Here is a 21,854-nt window from a genome sequence, read left to right on the forward strand (position 1 = left end):
TTGTTATGAGATGCAGGGGACTGTGGTGACATGCCGTAGGTTGTTATGAGATGCAGGGGACTGTGGTGAAATGGTGTAGGTTATTATGAGATGTAGGAGACTGTGGTGACATGGCGTAGGTTGTTATGAGATGCAGTAGGCTGTGTTGACATGGCGTAGGTTGTTATGAAATGCAGGGGACTGTGGTGACATAGTGTTGGTTTTTGTGAGATGCAGGGGACTGTAGTGACCATAGGTTGTTGTGACATGACGTAGGTTGTTATGAGATGTAGGGGACTGTGGTGACATGGCATAGGTTGTTATGAGATGTAGGGGACTGTGGTGACATGATGTAGGATGTTCTAAGATGCAGGGGACTTTGGTGACATAGCGTAGGTTGCTTATGAGATGCAGGGGACTGTGGTGACTTCACATAGGTTGTTCTGAGATGCAGTAGGCTGTGGTATCATGGCATATGTCTTTGTGAGATGCAAGGGACTGTGGTGACATGGTGTAGGTTGTTATGAGGTGTAGGGGACTTTGGTGACATGGCGTAGGTTGTTATGAGATGCGGGGGACTTTGGTGACATGACGTAGGATGTTGTAAGATGCAGGGGACTGTGGTGACATAGCATAGGTTGCTTATGAGATGCAGTAGACTGTGGTGACTTGACATAGGTTGTTCTGAGATGCTGGGGACTGTGATGACATGACGCAGGTTGTTATGAGATGCAGGGGACTGTGGTGACTTCACATAGGTTGTTCTGAGATGCAGTAGGCTGTGGTGACATGGCATATGTCATTGTGAGATGCAGGGGACTGTGGTGAAATGGTGTAGGTTGTTATGAGATGTACGGGACTTTGGTGACAAGGCGTAGGTTGTTATGAGATGCAGGGGACTGTGGTGACATGATGTAGGTTTTTATGAGATGCAATGGACTGTGGTGACATGACGCAGGTTGTTATGACATCCATGGGACTGTGGTGACATGACATAGGTTGTTATGAGATGCAATGGACTGTGGTGACATGACGCAGGTTGTTATGAGATGCAGGGACTGTGGTGACATGGTGTAGGTTGTTATGAGATGTAGGGGACTATGGTGATATGGCGTAGGTTGTTCTGAATGCAGGGGACTGTGGTGACATGCCGTAGGTTGTTGTGAGATGCTAGGGACTGTGGTGAGATGGCATAGAATGTTGTGAGATGCAGCTGACTGTGGTGACATTGCATAGTTTTTTGTGAGATGCAGGGGACTGTGGTGACCATAGGTTGTTGTGAGATGCAGGGACTGTGGTGACATGGTGTAGGTTGTTATGAGATGCAGGGGACTGTGGTGAAATGGTGTAGGTTATTATGAGATGTAGGGGACTGTGGTGACATGGCGTAGGTTGTTCTGAGATGCATGGGACTGTGGTGACATGACGTGGGTTGTTGTGAGATGCTAGGGACTATGGTGAGATGGCATAGAATGTTTTGACTTGCAGAGGACTGTGGTGATATAGTGTAGGTTTTTGTGAAATGCAGGGGACTGTATCCGTTCCGAGGACAGTGACCCGCTCCGGGGACAGTGGCAGGTGGGGAGTTTGACTGGGGCGGTACACCTATCAAACCGTAACGCAGGTGTCCTAAGGCGAGCTCAGGGAGGACAGAAACCTCCTGTGGAGCAGAAGGGCATAGGTTGTTGTGAGATACTTGGGACTGTGGTGACATGGCGTAGGTTGTTATGAGATGCAGGGGACTGTGGTGACATGCCGTAGGTTGTTATGAGATGCAGGGGACTGTGGTGACATGGCGTAGCTTGTTATGAGTTTCAGGAGGCTGTGGTGACATGGTATAGGTCATTGTGAGATGCAGGGGACTGTGGTGACTTGACATAGGTTGTTCTGAGATGCAGTAGGCTGTGGTGACATGGTGTAGTTTGTTATGAAATGCAGGGGACTGTGGTGTCATAGTGTTGGTTTTTGTGAGATGCAGGGGACTGTAGTGACCATAGGTTGTTGTGACATTACGTAGGTTGTTATGAGATGTAGGGGACTGTGGTGACATGGCATAGGTTGTTATGAGATGCAGGGGACTGTGGTGATATAGTGTAGATTTTTGTGAGATGCAGGGGACTGTATCCGCTCCGGGGACAGTGACCCGCTCCGGGGACAGTTGCAGGTGGGGAGTTTGACTGGGGAGGTACACCTGTCAAACCGTAACGCAGGTGTCCTAAGGCGAGCTCAGGGAGGACAGAAACCTCCCGTGGAGCAGAAGGGCATAGGTTGTTGTGAGATACAAGGGACTGTGGTGACATGGCGTAGGTTGTTATGAGATGCAGGGGACTGTGGTGACATGCCGTAGGTTGTTATGAGATGCAGGGGACTGTGGTGACATAGCGTAGTTTGTTATAAGATGCAGGAGGCTGTGGTGACATGGCGTAGGACATTGTGAGATGCAGGGGACTGTGGTAACATGATGTAGGTTGTTATGAGATGCAGGGGACTATGGTGACATGGCGTAGCTTGTTATGAGTTTCAGGAGGCTGTGGTGACATGGTGTAGGTCATTGTGAGATGCAGGGGACTGTGGTGACTTGACATAGGTTGTTCTGAGATGCAGTAGGCTGTGGTGATATGGCGTAGGTTGTTATGAAATGGAGGGGACTGTGGTGACATAGTGTTGGTTTTGTGAGATGCAGGGGACTGTAGTGACCATAGGTTGTTGTGACATTACGTAGGTTGTTATGAGATGTAGGGGACTGTGGTGACATGGCATAGGTTTTTATGAGATGCAGGGGACTGTGGTGACATGACGTAGGATGTTCTAAGATGCAGGGGACTGTGGTGACATAGCGTAGGTTGCTTATGAGATGCAGGGGACTATGGTGACTTCACATAGGTTGTTCTGAGATGCAGTAGGCTGTGGTGACATGGCATATGTCTTTGTGAGATGCAGGGGACTGTGGTGACATGGTGTAGGTTGTTATGAGGTGTAGGGGACTTTGGTGACATGGCGTAGGTTGTTATGAGATGCAGGGGACTGTGGTGACATGACGTAGGTTGTTGTAAGGTGCAGGGGACTGTGGTGACATAGCATAGGTTGCTTATGAGATGCACGGGACTGTTGTGACTTGACATAGGTTGTTATGAGATGCAATGGACTGTGGTGACATGACGCAGGTTGTTATGTCGTGAGGTGCAGGGGACTGTGGTGACATGATGTAGGTTTTTATGAGATGCAATGGACTGTAGTGACATGACGCAGGTTGTTATGACATCCAGGGGACTGTGGTGACATGACGTAGGTTGTTATGAGATGCAATGGACTGTGGTGACATGACGCAGGTTGTTATGAGATGCAGGGTCCTGTGATGACATGGCGTAGGTTGTTGTGAGATGCAGTAGACTGTGATGACATTGAGTAGGTTGTACTGAAATGCAGGGGACTGTGGTGAAATGGTGTAGGTCGTGGTGAGATGAAATAGCTCCAGTGCGAAGTTGACGAGGGGTACTAGTAATACATATATATATATATATATATATATATATATAATTTATTTATTCTTGTAGGAACACAGAAACATAATTAGGCAAAAGTAACAAAATATTTATTTGTTATTAAACTCCAAGGGATTTATGTATCAAGCAGTGAAAACAGTGGAAAGTAGACCAGTGGAGCAGTTGCCTATAGCACCCAACCAGTATCTGCCTATCATTTTAGCAAATGTACTTAAGAAATGCTCCCTCAAAGCTGATTGGTTGCTATTGACAACTTCTCCAATGGTCCTCTATTCTCTGTTTCATGCAATAGTATCTTACCATGATTATTTTCATAACACTGGTGCAACAAATGTTAAAATGTGCTTCACTGTTTCTCGATTTTATACATGTATTTTAAAAATGTATATATTTTATAATTTTACTATAGTCTCATAAAGTTCTCAAATTTTTGTTCAAATGTCCCACTGTCCCTCTGGGCAATTTTGGTATAGTCACAAGGTCTCACAGTTTTATTAAAATGTCTCTCTGGGTATGGCATTTGTACAGGAAATCTCTGCACCCATAGGTAAAATGGAGATGTATTTGTTGTGAGAAAAGATAGCTTAATAGGTTCAAGGAGTTATAATTGTGCATTTAGTGGGATGTTCCCAATTTATCAGGTAGACGTAAAAAATCTTTATGATATCAACCCTATTTTTAGAAGTGCTTGGATGTTACAGTGATTGCGCATTTATCTACACTTTCAGGGACTTATTTAGTGAGTTGTAAACGGGATTTGCAGGTGCTTTCGCCACAAGGTGCATTCTTTTTAATGTACATTAATTTTTTCAGACGTAAGACTGTCGGTCAAGTGTGTACACTTAGGGAACGATTAGTGGGAGTATAACTAAATGGCAGGTGAAAAACTGCAAACATCGTTCTCAGGAGGGGTCTGAGTTACAGATGCTCTGACCTTGGTTTAAATGTAATATTGATAGTGATGACTGTGTGCAATTGGCTGCACATGGTGAAAACACACCCATTTATACAAAACCTCTAAAACTGCTGCAGCATCATTTAAAAAGTCACTTTACAATATTACTATTATTAATTTTTTATTATTTTATGTTTTTTTTAATATTAATTGCTATGGTTTCATTGAATAAATGTTTATATAATATTTTATACATAGCCACAAGATGGTGCTATTACACTTTAGAATGTATTGTATTTACTATTCTGCTCCATTTCAGTACTGAAGAAGTTTTAGTCAAATAGCCTTATCAGGGCAAGTCACATTTAATTTTATCCTGCCATACCTACTTAACCCTGCTTTATTATCATCAACATAGAATGGAGTGGTCAAGCTTTCTACAAATCCCAGAAAAGGGTTCACCGCTCTTAGGCGTGTGCACGGGGTGTGGAGGGAGTGCCACTGCACAATGCTTAGGCAGCCAGAACCTGAATTTTCAGTGAATGTATCGGGATCGGCAGCACAGGCAGAAACGTTGGCGTGCTGCCACTCCAGCACAACAACATAAGCCGGCCCCCAGGAAGAGGGGAGTGGGATGAGTTGAGTTATTTTGGGGCGTAGCTATGCTACCATGCACACCCCTAAAGAAGAGCCTGCGCATAACCATGGTGCCACTGAAAAACTGGCCATGGTTAAACAGCATTTTAAGAAAAAAATGTAAATATGCATATTTATGTGCAGAGGTGAGTGAATGGCTGCAGGCTCTACACACCACACACCCAACCAAGAACAGACCCCACTGTGTTCAACAGTGCCCCCCCACACCTCCCGCATGTTTTATACGAGCAGTGATATTGTTCAAGTGATATTTTTGGGAAGATGGGGCATTGCGCAGAAGATAACAAAGACTCTGTCTGACTTTGCTATCACCTTATCATGCCCTAACTTAAGCAAAATTTTGAAAGGTCTCCCAAGGTTTCTAGGGAAGGACACCCTCCCTGCCTTATACTCACCTTCCCTTCTCTCATGCCATACCAAAACAGACACCTTCTCTTCTTCCTCCACTGCATGGGAATATCACATTTTACCACATTTTGTGCATAGAATAGATTCTTTGAGGAGATCCAATAAATATCCCGACAGTCGGGATACCGGCGCTTAGAATGCCGGTGCCGGAATCCAGAAACCTGTCATAATCCCGGCACCGGCATCCCGACGGTAAGAATTGCGGTTAGGGGGAGGGTTAGGTTTAGGCACTAAGAGGGGAGGGTTTAGTTTAGGGTACTGGGAGGGGGAGGTTTAGGGTTAGGGAAGGGAGAGGGGGAGAGTAAGGTTACTGACTGACAAGTGTGGGTATACTAACAATGTTGGAATGCCAGCATTGGGATTTTGATCGACGGGATCCCGAGTGCTGGCATCCCGTACCCAACCCTTTTTGAGCCCTAGAATGCATGCTCAAAATGACCATTTCCATTGGGACAGAAATCAGTCAGTCACACTGAGTATGCTCCATACTAACACATCACCTTCATCATGGACATATCTGTAAAGAGTGCAGGGTGTGCACACGGGCCCCTGGGTCTAGTGGGGCCCACACCACACACCCTGCACCCATTCATGTTACTGGCCTCTTCATCGGCACCATAGAAATCACTGGGAAAATGGCATGAGTCTACATGTGCTGACAATAAAGGTGGGGGCCCGCATGGAGGCTGCACATGGTCCCCCCTCTTCTGTTAAACCGCCCCTGACTTTCTTCCATGTGTTTATGATTCCCTGCAAACTAGAGTGGGAATCAGTATGAAATACCGCCGACCGCATGGTTCGATTCCCGGCAGCGGCAGCCCGACACTGGAACAGATCCCGGCAGAGGCAGCCCGACAGCGCTGGAAATCCTGATCGTCCCTAGGTAAGTATTAACTACCCTAACCTAACCCCCTAACCCTCCTTCAGGGGTGCCTAACCCTAACCTCTCCCCCAAGTGCCTAACCCTAATCCCCGCTCTAAGTGCCTAAACCTGACCGCCCCCCTTCCCCGCTGCCTAAACCGGGTGGGTGCCTTTCCCTAACATCCCCGTCGGGGTGCCTAATCCTAACCCTCCATCCCCCTAACCTAACCCTAACCTCCCGGGAGGGTTGCCTAACCCTAAGTCCCCCCCGGGAGCCCTAAACCTAACCCTCCCCCCCTCCAGCGGCTGTTTGCATCACTAGTGATGTCAGTGGGCCGGCTTCTGACGGGAGGCGTTCCCGTGGGAACGCCCCCGTCAGGGAGGCACGCCCCCGGCACGCCCACCAAAGGGGGCGTGCTGTCAATCAACATTGACAACACGCCCCCTTTGATCGGACACAACGAGCGAAGGACTTTCCTTCGCTCGTCGCTACTGGTGCATGCGCACGACGGAGCTCCCTCCGTCGTGCGCATGCTCAGTCCATAACATCGACCCACTTGCGAGCGGACAGCCGCTCGCGAGTGGGTCTGAATCAGGCCCAAGGTCTCTTTGAATAAGAGGTGTCACTGTGGCTTGCTAGACAAGTACCACTGCTCCAAAATCCGCAAGTCCAACGTCAGGAATCCACAGGGAGGTGATGGATCCAGTACAGTCAATGCTAGTTGGCCACTGCTTACTTTGGAGGTGGAGGTTTACACCAGGGACCTCCCCAATTAGATATGATGCTGCTGAAACCACACAGGTTGCAGCCCCCCAAATAAGGACCACATGGAATGGAACCAGCAGGAAAGGGTAATGAAGGAGGAGGCATGCATAGCTGATTTGAGACACAAGGCACTTGGAGAGAGGCACAGTGTACTGAATGATGGTAAAGCATATAATGTGTTATGAGGTTTGGGAATGTCACAGAATGATATAAAGTACTGCATAGAATCAAGGTGCAAGGTGCCATGAGTACAGGGAATTACACAGTTGACTATAGTGAGGTATGAGGAACCAGGAGGTCAAGGGATGGCACAACTAACTGTAATGAGGCACGAGCAACCAGGAAATCAAAGCCTAGCATTGCTGACTGTAGTAAGGAAGACAGCAGGAAGTCAAAGCAACAGTTTTCCAGGCTAGAAACACGAAGGGCGGAATTCAATTCTCTCCAGCCCCTATCGCGCCCGACGGAGCTATTCTATTCTTGCTCCTGTCGGGCGCGATCAGCTGCCAAGTGCTACATTTCAGCTCGCAGCCCCAGGGGGATGAGAGCTGAAATGTGCGAAAGTGACCTGTTTGGGCGCCCAAACATCACTTTTCGCGATAGCGCCCAGCACTTTGGTCGGGTTTAGCTGCTTTACACGGCTAAACCTGACCTCTATGGGCGCGATCAGCGTGAAATTCTGGCACAATTGAATAGCGGCCCGTGATCCCCTGTCACTTTAGACGGGAGATGCGGGCCGCGAAATCAATTGAATTCCGCCCAATGGACGTAAATCTAAAATGTTTAAAAAGTGGGAGGCACATATAGAAACCGTTGTAATTCCTACACCGTTCACCTGATTTGGATGTAATTACCCTCAAATTAAATCTGAAAGTCTGCAGTTAAATTACATCTTGTTTGTTTCATTTCAAAGCCATTGTGGTGGTGAATAGAGGACAAAATATGAAAATTCTGTCAATGTCCCAATATTTATGGACGTGACTGTATAAGGAATTCAATGCAGATGGCCACAGAACAATCACTAGAACCCAGGGGAACCACCTATGATTTACAACTGATGCCGACAGGCTTCCCTCTTCCCGGGCTATTTAAACTGGAAGGCACAGACTACCTAAAATCTCTGAAGAAGCCCCCAGCAGGAGTGAAACACGTAAAAGCAGGGGCAAACGCAGGATTTCTAGAGGGGGGTTTCCAAATGCCTGATTTTAGAGTGAGTGTGGCCAGTCCATGAAGAGGGCAGAATTAGTACTCAACCAGCTTTAATATGCGTCATACAAAGTATATTGTGTGTCATAATTCCAGCATATACAGGACCAGTGATCACAGTAAGCCATTAGATGCGGCTGTAGGACCATCCTGCCTGAGCTGAATGTTTTTATTTAAGATGTGGGCACCATCACAGGGCAGGGGAGCAAGTCTGGGAGTCTGGGAACAGCAGAAGAACCTACCACTGCCCTGGACATTTATGTACATATTGGGCTCTATAGCAGCACATCCCTAACAGTGCATGTTTTTCAGATCTTCTAGTTGGTGCACAGGTCATTTATTACTTACTGATACATGTTAAAAGATATACAGGTGGTGCTAATTATTTCATTTGTGATACTGAGAAGAAAGTGCAACACTAGTAAACTTCTATTACATTACTATTTCTATTGTGGTCATGGTGTGGGCTGGGGAGGGGGGTTTCCAGGCAGACGGAACCCCCCCCTGCATTTGCCTATGAAAAGGATTTTAAAGTGCCAGACTTGTTACTGAGGACACCCGTACACCGCAGCTATAAGAATAGCGTCTATCGGCCCACTGCAGTAAAACCTCAAAGACACTAGACCGGACACATGGACTGGGAATAGAACATCGGAGAGGAAACTGTGGAGCAGAAAGGGGAGAGTGAACCCTGTTGCGGAGTAAGAAGTGTGTGGGAACACCGGGCCTGACTCACCGCAGCGGGATGCAGTAACACAGAGGTGCCAGCTACCATAGCCACCCGTGACAGTACCGGACCAGCCCGGCTGGGAATTACATACCGGAGGGAAGATCTATGGCAGAGGAATGAAAAAGCTAGCACCCCTCTATATGTATGTATATATATATATATATATATATATATATATTAGGGGTGAGCGGGTTCGGATTTCTGAAATCCGAACCCCCCCGAGCCCCCCCGATCCGAGTCCGATCCGAGTCAGGCTCGACTTTTCCCGCCTGACTCGGATCTGACATCGAGGCAAAACGTCATCATCCCGCCTTCCGAGTCTCGCGGGTTTTGGATCCTATATAAGGTACCCGCGTCGGCGCCATTTTCTCACTCGGCTGTGGACAGTGAAGAGGGAGGGTGGGAGTTAGTGCTGTGTAGTGTAGTGTAGTGTAGTGCTGCTGTTGTCCACTACTTCAAAGTCCATAGGGGCTGGCTGTGTTGTGCTGTGCTGCTGTTGTTAATAGGGGCTGTGTCCACTACTTCAAAGTCCATAGGGGCTGGCTGGACTGTGTTGTGCAGTCAGTTCCAAAGTCCTGTGCAGTGTCCCAGTCCTAAAGGGGTGCTGTAGTGTTGTCCAGGGGGTGCTCTGTCCATCAGGGGTGCTCCCCCCAAGTGCTAAAAAAATAATATATTTTCTGTGTTTGTGAATTGTGTGCGCAGTAGCCGCACGTGCATCAACAAAGTAGTGCCAAGCGTGCGCCTGTGTCATAAGTAAAGGGCCGGCTGGCTTGACCGTTAAGGGTGCTGTAACCCCCGAAAGTACACTCCAGTCCAAACCAAAAAAAAAATTATTTTCTGTGTTTGTGAATTGTGTGCGCAGTAGCCGCACGTGCATCAACAAAGTAGTGCCAAGCGTGCGCCTGTGTCATAAGTAAAGGGCCGGCTGGCTTGACCGTTAAGGGTGCTGTAACCCCCGAAAGTACACTCCAGTCCAAACCTAAAAAAAAATTATTTTCTGTGTTTGTGAATTGTGTGCGCAGTAGCCGCACGTGCATCAACAAAGTAGTGCCAAGCGTGCGCCTGTGTCATAAGTAAAGGGCCGGCTGGCTTGACCGTTAAAGGGTGCTGTAACCCCCGAAAGTACACTCCAGTCCAAACCAAAAAAAAATTATTTTCTGTGTTTGTTAATTGTGTGCGCAGTAGCCGCACGTGCATCAACAAAGTAGTGCCAAGCGTGCGCCTGTGTCATAAGTAAAGGGCCGGCTGGCTTGACCGTTAAGGGTGCTGTAACCCCCGAAAGTACACTCCAGTCCAAACCTAAAAAAAAATTATTTTCTGTGTTTGTGAATTGTGTGCGCAGTAGCCGCACGTGCATCAACAAAGTAGTGCCAAGAGTGCCCCTGTGTCATAAGTAAAGGGCCGGCTGGCTTGACCGTTAAAGGGTGCTGTAACCCCCGAAAGTACACTCCAGTCCAAACCAAAAAAAAATTATTTTCTGTGTTTGTGAATTGTGTGCGCAGTAGCCGCACGTGCATCAACAAAGTAGTGCCAAGCGTGCGCCTGTGTCATAAGTAAAGGGCCGGCTGGCATGACCGTTAAAGGGTGCTGTAACCCCTGAAAGTACACTCCAGTCCAAACCAAAAAAAAATTATTTTCTGTGTTTGTGAATTGTGTGCGCAGTAGCCGCACGTGCATCAACAAAGTAGTGTCAAGCGTTCGCCTGTGTCATAAGTAAAGGGCCGGCTGGCTTGACCGTTAAGGGTGCTGTAACCCCCGAAAGTACACTCCAGTCCAAACCAAAAAAAAAATTATTTTCTGTGTTTGTGAATTGTGTGCGCAGTAGCCGCACGTGCATCAACAAAGTAGTGCCAAGCGTGCGCCTGTGTCATAAGTAAAGGGCCGGCTGGCTTGACCGTTAAGGGTGCTGTAACCCCCGAAAGTACACTCCAGTCCAAACCTAAAAAAAAATTATTTTCTGTGTTTGTGAATTGTGTGCGCAGTAGCCGCACGTGCATCAACAAAGTAGTGCCAAGCGTGCGCCTGTGTCATAAGTAAAGGGCCGGCTGGCTTGACCGTTAAAGGGTGCTGTAACCCCCGAAAGTACACTCCAGTCCAAACCAAAAAAAAATTATTTTCTGTGGTTGTGAATTGTGTGCGCAGTAGCCGCACGTGCATCAACAAAGTAGTGCCAAGCGTGCGCCTGTGTCATAAGTAAAGGGCCGGCTGGCTTGACCGTTAAGGGTGCTGTAACCCCCGAAAGTACACTCCAGTCCAAACCTAAAAAAAAATTATTTTCTGTGTTTGTGAATTGTGTGCGCAGTAGCCGCACGTGCATCAACAAAGTAGTGCCAAGAGTGCGCCTGTGTCATAAGTAAAGGGCCGGCTGGCTTGACCGTTAAAGGGTGCTGTAACCCCCGAAAGTACACTCCAGTCCAAACCAAAAAAAAATTATTTTCTGTGTTTGTGAATTGTGTGCGCAGTAGCCGCACGTGCATCAACAAAGTAGTGCCAAGCGTGCGCCTGTGTCATAAGTAAAGGGCCGGCTAGCTTGACCGTTAAGGGTGCTGTAACCCCCGAAAGTACACTCCAGTCCAAACCAAAAAAAAAATTATTTTCTGTGTTTGTGAATTGTGTGCACTGTGGCTGCACGTGCATCAACAAAGGAGCAGCGCCAAGCGTGCGCCTGTGTCCCATAAGTAAAGAGCCGGCTGGCTCATTTCTTAAAGGGTGGTGTAACCCACAAAGTGCACTACTCTCCAGCAAAAATAAAATAATATTTTCTGTGTTTGTGTGCGCTTTAGCCGCACGTATATATATCAATATAACATAAATGGAGGACCAAACTTTCTCCGATAAAAATAAAATAGGGAAAGATCAAGAACCACTTCCTCCTAGTGCTGTTGCTGCTGCTGGGAGTTGTTCATCATCCCAGAGAGGAAGTAGGAACATCACTACTTTTACTAAACAATTGACCCTCCAACAGTCCCTAGCGATGAGGATGAAGTACGACAGCAGTCATCCTGAAGCAAAACGTATAACTGAGGCCTTGACTGCTATGTTGGTGTTAGACGTGCGTCCGGTATCCGACATTAGTGCAGTGGGATTTAGACAATTGATGGAGGTAGTGTGTCCTCGGTTCCAAATCCCGTCTAGATTCCACCTGCATCCTCAAAGCAGCAGCGACAAGCGTGCGTCTGTCTGTTAAAGGGTGGTGACACCCTCAAAGTGTGCTACACAAACAATTAAAATATTGTTCTTTTTTTTTCTGTCTTTGTGAATTGTGTGGGCTGTAGCCGCACCTGCATCCTTAAAGCAGCAGCGACAAGCGTGCGTCTGTCTGTTAAAGGGTGGTGTAACTCTCAAAGTGTTCCAAAAAATAAAAAACTATTTTTTTAATGTGTTTGTGACTTGTGTGCGATGTAGCCACACTTGCATCCTCAAAGCAGCAGCGACAAGCGTGCGTCTGTCTGTTAAAGGGTGGTGACACCCTCAAAGTGTGCTACACAAACAATTAAAATATTGTTCTTTTTTTTTCTGTCTATGTGAATTGTGTGGGCTGTAGCCGCACCTGCATCCTTAAAGCAGCAGCGACAAGCGTGCGTCTGTCTGTTAAAGGGTGGTGACACCTCAAAGTGTTCTACACAAACAATTAAAATATTGTTCTTTTTTTTTTGGTCTTTGTGAAATGTGTGGGCTGTAGCCGCACCTGCATCCTTAAAGCAGCAGCGACAAGCGTGCGTCTGTCTGTTAAAGGGTGGTGACACCTCAAAGTGTTCTACACAAACAATTAAAATATTCTTCTTCTTTTTTCTGTCTTTGTGAATTGTGTGGGCTGTAGCCGCACTTGCATCCTCAAAGCAGCAGCGACAAGCATGCGTCTGTCTGTTAAAGGGTGGTGTAACCCTCAAAGTGTGCTCCACAAACAATAAAAATATTATTTTTTTTTTCTGTCTTTGTGAATTGTGTGGGCTGTAGCCGCACTTGAATCCTCAAAGCAGCAGCGACAAGCGTGCGTCTGTCTGTTAAAGGATTACATCGGTGACAGCATCCAAGTAGGCATGTCAGACAGTCCGTACCTGTACTGGCAGGAAAAAGAAGCAATTTGGAGGTCCCTGTACAAACTGGCTCTATTTTACCTGAGTTGCCCCCCCTCCAGTGTGTACTCCGAAAGAGTGTTTAGTGCAGCCGGGAACCTTGTCAGCGAAAGGCGTAGGAGGTTGCTTCCACAAAATGTGGAGAAGATGATGTTCATAAAATGAATTATCAACTCTTCCAGGGAGACCAGCCTCCAGAACGTACAGAGGGACCTGTGGTTCCAGCAGGGACGAATTAATACTCTGTGAGGATGAGGATGTACACACTGAAGAGGGTGAGGAATCGGTGGATGAGGAGGATGAGGATGACATCTTGCCTCCGTAGAGCCAGTTTGTGCAGGGACAGATAAATTGCCAGCTTGTTTTGTGGGGGCCCAAACGAACCAATCATTTCAGCCACAGTTGTGTGGCAGACCCTGGCGCTGAAATGATTGGTTTGTTAAAGTGTGCATGTCCTGTTTATACAACATAAGGGTGGGTGGGAGGGCCCAAGGACAATTCCATCTTGCACCTCTTTTTTTTCTTTGCATTATGTACAGTTTGGGGCCTAGTTTTTCAATGCCATCCTGTCTGCCACTGCAGTTTCACGCCTAGATGGGTCACGTGTTTGTGCCGCCCACTTGTGTCGCTTAGCATAGTCATCCAGCTACCTCGGTGCAACCTTTTGGACATAAAAACACTATTGTGAGGTGTGAGGTATTCAGAATAGACTGGAAATGAGTGGAAATTAAGGTTATTGAGGTTAATAATAGCATAGGAGCAGAAAAACCTACAAATTCTGTGATTTTAGCTGTTTTTATGCTTTTTTTCAAAAAAATACAGATCCAAAACACAAAACCCAGAACCCAAAACACGCAAGGGTGGTTTTGGCAAAACCAATCCAGATCCAAAACACGAAGAAAGATCCAGATCCAAAACCAAAACACAAAACACGAAAAGTGGCCGGTGCACACCCCTAATATATATATACACACTAAAAGATACTTAGTCCATGTGTAATACTTCAGTATGAAAAAGGGTCCTTTCGGCCAATCGTTCTTTCATTGTGGAAATTCCAAAGGTTCAAGTGGTCTCCGTTTTGTATATATGAAAGAAAAACACAATATGGAAACAACTGCTTAATGGTGGTACAGCATCGTAATCAATTCCCTTTAATCAAATCACAAACTCTTGTTATAGTGGTGTGGTAATCCGAATATATTCTGAGATATAGGGGTACCCAAACTCACAAGCCAAAATGTAGGAATGATCACATCAAGGTTTCTTTTATATTCAATCTTCTAGTTATATAGCAACATATAGTTATAATGATGTCATAATCCAAATATGTTCTTATATATAGGCTACCCAAACTCACAAGTCACAGTACAGGAATAATCACATCAAGGTATCTTTTATCCTTTTAACCTCTGCAGTCATACATCACAGGTGATTCAAGTAGAGGTAATGTGTGAGGTATGGCATACCTTACTCACATGTGCAATATATATTAGATGCTCATCAAGGTTTCTTTAATCTCTATTTCCACTCTCCGCTATCTCATGGACACCTCCCATTCATCCTCATTTGGGAAAGGAAAAGCAATATGTATAGTAAATGGTAATTTATTATACATGTAAAGAGACACAACACTGGATTATAAAAACATTGTGTTTCAGCATGAAGAAAACCCTGCATTAAAGTCTAATATAGCAATTGATTTATATTGGATCCCTATATTACACATTCATGGATGATTTTTTTTTGTCTCTTAGTAGAGCTGCATGATTTATTATATGCACATTCTGTATGATGTTATGTATTTACAACAGGATGTAGTTAGGATACCGGCGTACGCTATCCCACCCGCCGATATCCCGAAAGCCACATCCTTATATGGGACTAAAGATAGGCGTCGAAATCCCGACGCCTATCATTAGCCCCACTACTAAATACTGACACCCGGCTTACCGAATGAAGGTAAGCCAGGTGTCTTAGTGTGTAGCCACGGGAGGGGGGTGGATTAGCATTAGGAACCCCTGGGGGGATTTAGGGTTAGGCACCCCCCGGGAGTGGTATGGTTAGGGTAGGGAAAGGAGGGGTTAGGCTTAGGATGCGGGGAGGGGGGGTAGGCTTAGGTACTAAGGGGGAGGTTAGGGTTAGGCACCCCTAAGGGATGGTTGGGGGGGAGAGGGGAGGGTTAGGGTATTTACCTGTTGCTGTCGGGATTCTGACCCATCGGGCTGTCGCTGTCGGTATTTGATTACATACCGACTCCATTTACAACTTTCTATTTCTACTGTTACAAATGAACTAGGACTGTGTTCATAGCAACATTGTTTCTCAAGTGCATTAAGAGAATCTGTTACAGTTTAATGATTTTATATTTTAGTGATTCCCACCACGGCCCTTCCCTTGTGGAGTTTGTATAATCTCCCTGTGCTTGCATGGGTTTCCTCTGGGTGCTCCGGTTTCCTCCCACACTCCAAAAATAGGTTAATTGGCTCCCAACAAAAATGAACCCTAGTGTGTATGTGTGTGTACATGTGGTAAGGAATATAGATTGTAATCTCCACTGGGGCAGAGACTGATGTGAATGGGCAAATATTCTCTGTAAAGCACTGCGGAATATGTGTGCGCTATATAAATAGCTGGTAATAAATAATAATAAATAGCAATTAAATGGTACATCTTATCTATAGAGCCATTTTTAACCACTATACCACGGTTTATAACAATTCATTTCTTCTGTGAATACTACATGTATCTTAGCACCATTCTCTTCTAATCATTACATGTTCTATTATTGGATCCCCTGACCCGACGACTGCAGGTTCATATACACCCTCCCCCCCCCCCAAAAAAAAAAAAAATCCTTAATGCCATGGTATGTGACAAAAAGGAATGCTAATTTTTTGGTGGCAGAATGCAATTTTTTTAATACATATGATTTTTAATTTAAGAAGTTATGGGGGTATTTATGAATACCATATGCAAAGTTGTCAACGATATGTATAATGTAAAAAAAAAACCTGTGTCATTAATAACATGTATTTAAACCACTCTGTCACACAATACTCCCTGTGATCATTTGAAGAAAATAGTGAGGCTCATTTAGCTATAAGTCACCACCAGACAGTTTTCAGCTGGGCCTATCACTCAGACCATTTTTTTCATCTAAATTTGGTTCAATACTGTTCCAGTTATTGGCCCAAAAAGTGACATCCCGAGTCTGATGCAGAGCTGAATAAACTCAGATGTAATTTGCATTCAAATGTGTATATTTGTCTACATGCAGATTTGTACACATTCCTTTCTATCCGTACACTTGGGGGAAGATTTATCAAATCTTGGAGAGTGATAAAGTGGATAGGAGTACCAACCATTCAGATTTTAACTGTCATTTTACAGGCTGTGCTAGAATATTAACAGTTAGAAGCTGATTAATTGCTATGAGCAACTCTCTCCAAGATTTGATGAATTTCCCCCTTGGTTTGCTACCGGTCACTGTTATGAGTACACACTTTCACTAGCACTATACTAGATGCATAGCCTGCAATTCGGGCACTATGCACTGTCTGAGCTCTGGGCCTGATTCAGAGCTATGCACTGTCTGAGCTCTGGGCCTGATTCAGAGCTGGACGCTATTTGCGGACGCTCGTTCAGAAAAAGGGGCTGGCTATTTAAATTGAGCGCTCGCTCTTTGCGGTCTGTTGACGCCTCTATGTCTGAGCGAGCGTCCGAAACATGCGCTCGCTATTTTGTAAAGACGCCCCTTGGCCGCTCGCATCAGACGTCATCTCCGCTATTTATTTGATTAATCGAGTACATCGAAAGGCGTATGAACTGCTCGCTATTATTGTGGTAGCATTTTCCTACCGCAATCATGCGAGCAGTTCAGGCTAAAAGACAACCAAGTCACGTGGTCGATGACACTGCTTTGTTAATTATGCACACCCTTAAAACGCCCGTTTTGACCGTTTGGCACGCCTGCGATTGGATCTCCACTCCCCGTTTTCAAACACCTTCCCCTGTTACCACCCACAAACGCCTCATTCTGTCACTCAAATTAGCAGGCACTCGCTATTTTGCGAGCACACGATTTCCGACCGCACTGACTGGTTGGCGCATGCGCATTACAACCCATATGCATGCGCAGATGTGCGAACATCGCTTGGAGTGAACGAGCGGCCGCTTACGAGCGGCTCTGAATCAGGCCCTCTGTCTGCATGAGAACACCCTATTACTCCTAGTTCTCCTATTCAATCGCAAGGAGCAATGCAGCTGAAATGTCAAATATTTGCATTACAAGGGAAGTAATGTTACTTTCAGTCAGACAAAGAAGCACAGATGAGTGGGATTTTCACCCTAAGTGTTGTTTTCAATACATAACTTCCCTTGTAATGCAAATATTGACCTCTGTTTATTGTGTTGAATTCAGCATTAAATTTCCTTTCATTTGATATATGAATCATTGTACTGCATGAAGTGTAACAGTTTTCATAAGCATTCGAAGTTGAAAAACATTAAAATTTCAAAAGGTGTCCACTATTTTGGCCACCACTGAATATGGAAACTTATAAAGAGACTTTTATAAATAACAAGGTTTAAATGTTGATTGAAGTGTGTGCAAAGCTAACGCCTGAGCCTCACAGATGGTACTCTAAACAGCTCTCTTGTTGCTGACGATAGAGTCAGTGCACAAAGTGGGCCGTTAATGGGATCAGTGCAAATGTCTTCAGCTGTCTACACTACTAAGCTTACAAACACTCAAATTACAATAAGTACAACAGTGGCTATAGCATACACTAACTCCAAAAGTAAGGATTCAGGGCAAAACATTAGAAACCAGCAATTGTAACAATTATATGCACATTTTAAAAAAGAAAAGAAAAAGAAGCAGTGGTTAGAGTCTATGTACATAAGCCAGTGTGGTGAAATGACTAGCATACTATATCAGTCTCATAACTAAATCCTATACCATTAACCATTGTATATTCCAGCATAATATACCAGTCGTGTGCCCTCACACATTGTATACACAATATGGAACTAACTCTGAGTCGGATGGATCTCTGTGCACAGATGATAATGGTGAGCTTTGCATACAGCGCATGTGCAGTTGTGAATGTATGGATTTATGTGTCTGTGAGGCAGACAGAACTTGGCTGGATCTGTCGTTCCATGATATTGGGAATTTCGTGGCGGCAACTCGGTGACAATAGTGGAAGCACATGGAAGATGCGGGAGACCCACGATTTTCCGGGAAGTCCCCCATACCCCTAAAAGAGTGGGCGGATCTCCCATGTTCAGTTTGGGCAGGGCGGGGAGATAATACCAGGAATTGCGAGTCTGTATGGCAGGGAGGAGCTAAAATGACATGAATTGCGTTGTTTTAACTTCGCTAAACGACCTCCCCACTCCCGCGTGGATCCGTGATTCACAGCATTTTTCTGTGACGGCATAGAGGCTATCGCTTGTGCATATGCATTCCGATGACCATTGAAAAAGTCAAGTCTGGACCCCAAAGCAAAGTGAGACATGTAGCTATCACTTTACTTTTCTCTATGCGCAGGCCTAGGGGCTCTGCAAAAGATTTATGATACATACGCTATGATATATGTCGTTTTGCTTATCAGGGGACAAATGCTGGTAGTGATACATTAGCCCCACTCTCAGAAAACATGCTAGTTAACAAACAGTAGTGTATCAATAATGGGTGCAGGTTGTGTAGTGCACAAGGGCCCCAGGGTCTGGAGAGGCCCACACTGCACCAGTTACGTGTACTTACATCTTGCTTGACAGCCGCACCATTATTCTGGCAATTTCTTCTTTCTGAAGTAATCACCAGATATCAAATGGCAGCGCTATACTTCCAAAGATAATCCCAGAAATATTGCACAGTGCCGGAGACATTGTCATTATCTGCGCATGTATCGGCGCAAATTCTGCCAGGGAGGAGGGGCCACAGTTACCTGCACGCGGGCCCCCGCCAGTCTTGAAACGACCCTGTAAACATAGTCACGGAGACACCATTTTCTTTACCAACTAAATACGGAACAAGACACTGCTGGGTCTGCTTATTAAAATGATAACTGCCCTTATTATAACAGTAGTGCAAGGTTACATGCTGGCTCCTGTACAGGCATTGTTACTGCACATGTGGGACTATGGGTCAGACGTGCAGTTACATGCTGGCTCCTGTACAGGCATTGTTACTGCACATGTGTGACTATAGGTCTGACATGTGCAGTTACATGCTGGCTCCTGTACAGGCATTGTTACTGCACATGTGTGACTATAGGTCTGACATGTGCAGTTACATGCTGGCTCCTGTACAGGCATTGTTACTGCACATGTGTGACTATAGGTAAGACTAAGACATGTGCAGTTACATGCTGGCTCCTGTACAGGCATTGTTACTGCACATGTGTGACTGTAGGTCTGACATGTGCAGTTACATGCTGGCTCCTGTACAGGCATTGTTACTGCACATGTGTGACTATAGGCCAGACATGCGCATTGTGAGACCATGAGGGGATTTCATTTACAATGTTTATTACACAAACACACAGAATTAGTTTACTATATTACTTTACTGTCCCAGCTCTCAGAAAAATAAAATGAAAGTGTTGATAATCCTATAGGGAAGTCTGATATTATTTTTCCTTCTCTCTCCTATTGTTGAATATACCAACTACTATGAGTGGCAGTCATTTCTTTCTTGAATTAATACATGTTCCAGTAGATTTCTAATAGCCTACTTGTTGTGTCACGATACAACAAATTACTTTCCGCACCAAAGGATATATCTACCTGTTGCCTTGGCAATAAGCTTTCATTACAAAAGCGTTAATACTCACACTTTTGTAGACATCATCGCTGCTGTCCTCATATTTGTGCTGGATCCGTTCTTCCAAGAAGTAGATCCTCAACTTCAGACTGAAATTTTCCTTTTTCAAGTCATTTAGGTGCTGTGACAATGTGCGGTAGCCGATAGACATGGTATCGCTTTTGTAGTAGCACTTTTACCACTTTCTTTTCCTAACCTTTAACATATTTTGCATAATATAAATACCTGTATAAAACTGTAATCTACAAAATTAAAAAAAAATTAAAGCATGCATCTCAGTGACTATGAAATCATGATGGAAAGTTCTCAGCTGCCCGGTAGCTAAGACTTCTGAATAACCTTCTTCTGCATTCAGTACAGCTGAAGTGTGCTGAGCGTTCAAGGAGACCAGTTGCGTTTTTCTTTTTTTATTTCAGGAAGATATTTTTGGAATATCTACCAGACAACTGTGATAAATCCATTACAGGCACAAGTGCTGAAAGCTGACACCGTAGGCCTGTCAGGCTGTCACTGGAGCTGTTCAGTGACTTTAGTAGGACAGCTGTTATTTTGGTCAACATGTCCCGCATAATATTCACTTGCTTGCATTGCTCTATACGAAATGTTGCAATAAACTTTCAAATTTTAACTGTCACAATAGTTGTAAAAGGAAAAATTAAGAAATAGCAGAAAAGAAAGTATTAAAATACACATAAATTAACTACTAATCTAGGGCACTCCAACATTTTCACATATAAAATCTAAAACACAAGGCTGAATCTTGTTAGGTGGGTTGCACATCCATGGAATAAAAGTTGCTGTGCTTTCTTGCTACCTTAGGTCAGGTACACATTAGACAACCTGGCAATCTTGCCGGTGGTCGGGGGCGATTTCTGTTCGCACCGGACTATGCAAGATTGCCGGGACACATTGCCCGATGGACTTGATCAATTTTTATTTCATAGATCACAGACTGGTTGGGGGGTTGTAATAATACATACTTCTGTCAGTGTCCACAAAGATGTAACTGGCAGTTATTTTTAGATGGCCAGTGTACTAAAATTGAGTTTTTATATATATATATACTATTTGTTAATATGTAATAGTCTTATTGTTCACACTTTTTATTTCCCAAAATAGGCATAATTTGATTCTAGGCAAATGTATTATTAAGGTTAGAAAATAAAAGCAAATTGCAAGATTTTTGTGTTTCATTGTCAGCTGCAATATTGAAAATAAATTACAGCTCAGACACAACATTTACATACAGGTACTAACATTTAACAACTAAAACATTTTTTCATTTTCAAGACAGTATAAGCAAAGGCCTCGTATAGTGTAGACATAAGTTAGATGTTTTGCATAAGATACACACTTTCTACTCTCTTGTATGCTTATAGAGCTACAGTAGAATGTGGGAGGGAAGAGACATCTCAGCATAGGCCAATTACAGTACAGATGTTTAATGCCATTGGTGTAGTGGTTAGAAATACTGCCTCACAGTACTGAGGTACACTAAGGCCTCATCTGTGTGGAGTTTTTATGTTCTCCCCATAGTTTCTTCCCGTGTACTTTGGTTTCCTCCCACACTCAAACATACTGGTAGGCTAATTATATGCTATGTTGATAAGCATGCAGTTGGCTGATGTCTTAAGTATTGCACATGTATATGAGTTGCACCGCGCATGCGTACCGCATGGAGACGCAGAATAAATTTGGACATGGAGTGTGAATATAGTAGGCGTTCCTGGGAGGTAATGGGGGGTGGTTAGGCAGATGTTGGTGTGTCATGGGTGTGTCGCTGACAGCAGTGCGTCTAAGGACACACAACTGCTCATACATGCAGTACGCCATACTCAGACAGAGAAATTGCACCTGCCGTAATAATGCACCAAGATGGACTTTCACAGGCTGCAAGTGGGTGCATCAGTTTTGAATAAATCATCCGTGTCTGCGTGCGA

General features: G+C 44.8%; 1 protein-coding gene across 1 annotated transcript in view; it reads right to left on the reverse strand.

The window, feature by feature from the left end:
• The window catches only part of PDE4DIP (phosphodiesterase 4D interacting protein), a 361,535-nt gene extending 341,252 nt beyond the window's left edge, over positions 1-20,283 (reverse strand). The window contains exon 1 of the mRNA XM_088451272.1: positions 19,925-20,283. Coding sequence (XP_088307398.1) covers positions 19,925-20,065 — 141 coding nt within the window. The 5' untranslated portion in view covers positions 20,066-20,283. The remainder of the gene's footprint in view (positions 1-19,924) is intronic.
• Positions 20,284-21,854: the final 1,571 nt, after the last annotated feature.

The sequence above is a fragment of the Taudactylus pleione genome, unplaced genomic scaffold (assembly GCF_031769625.1).
Source record: "Taudactylus pleione unplaced genomic scaffold, aTauple2 ptg000543l, whole genome shotgun sequence".
NCBI lineage: Eukaryota > Metazoa > Chordata > Amphibia > Anura > Myobatrachidae > Taudactylus > Taudactylus pleione.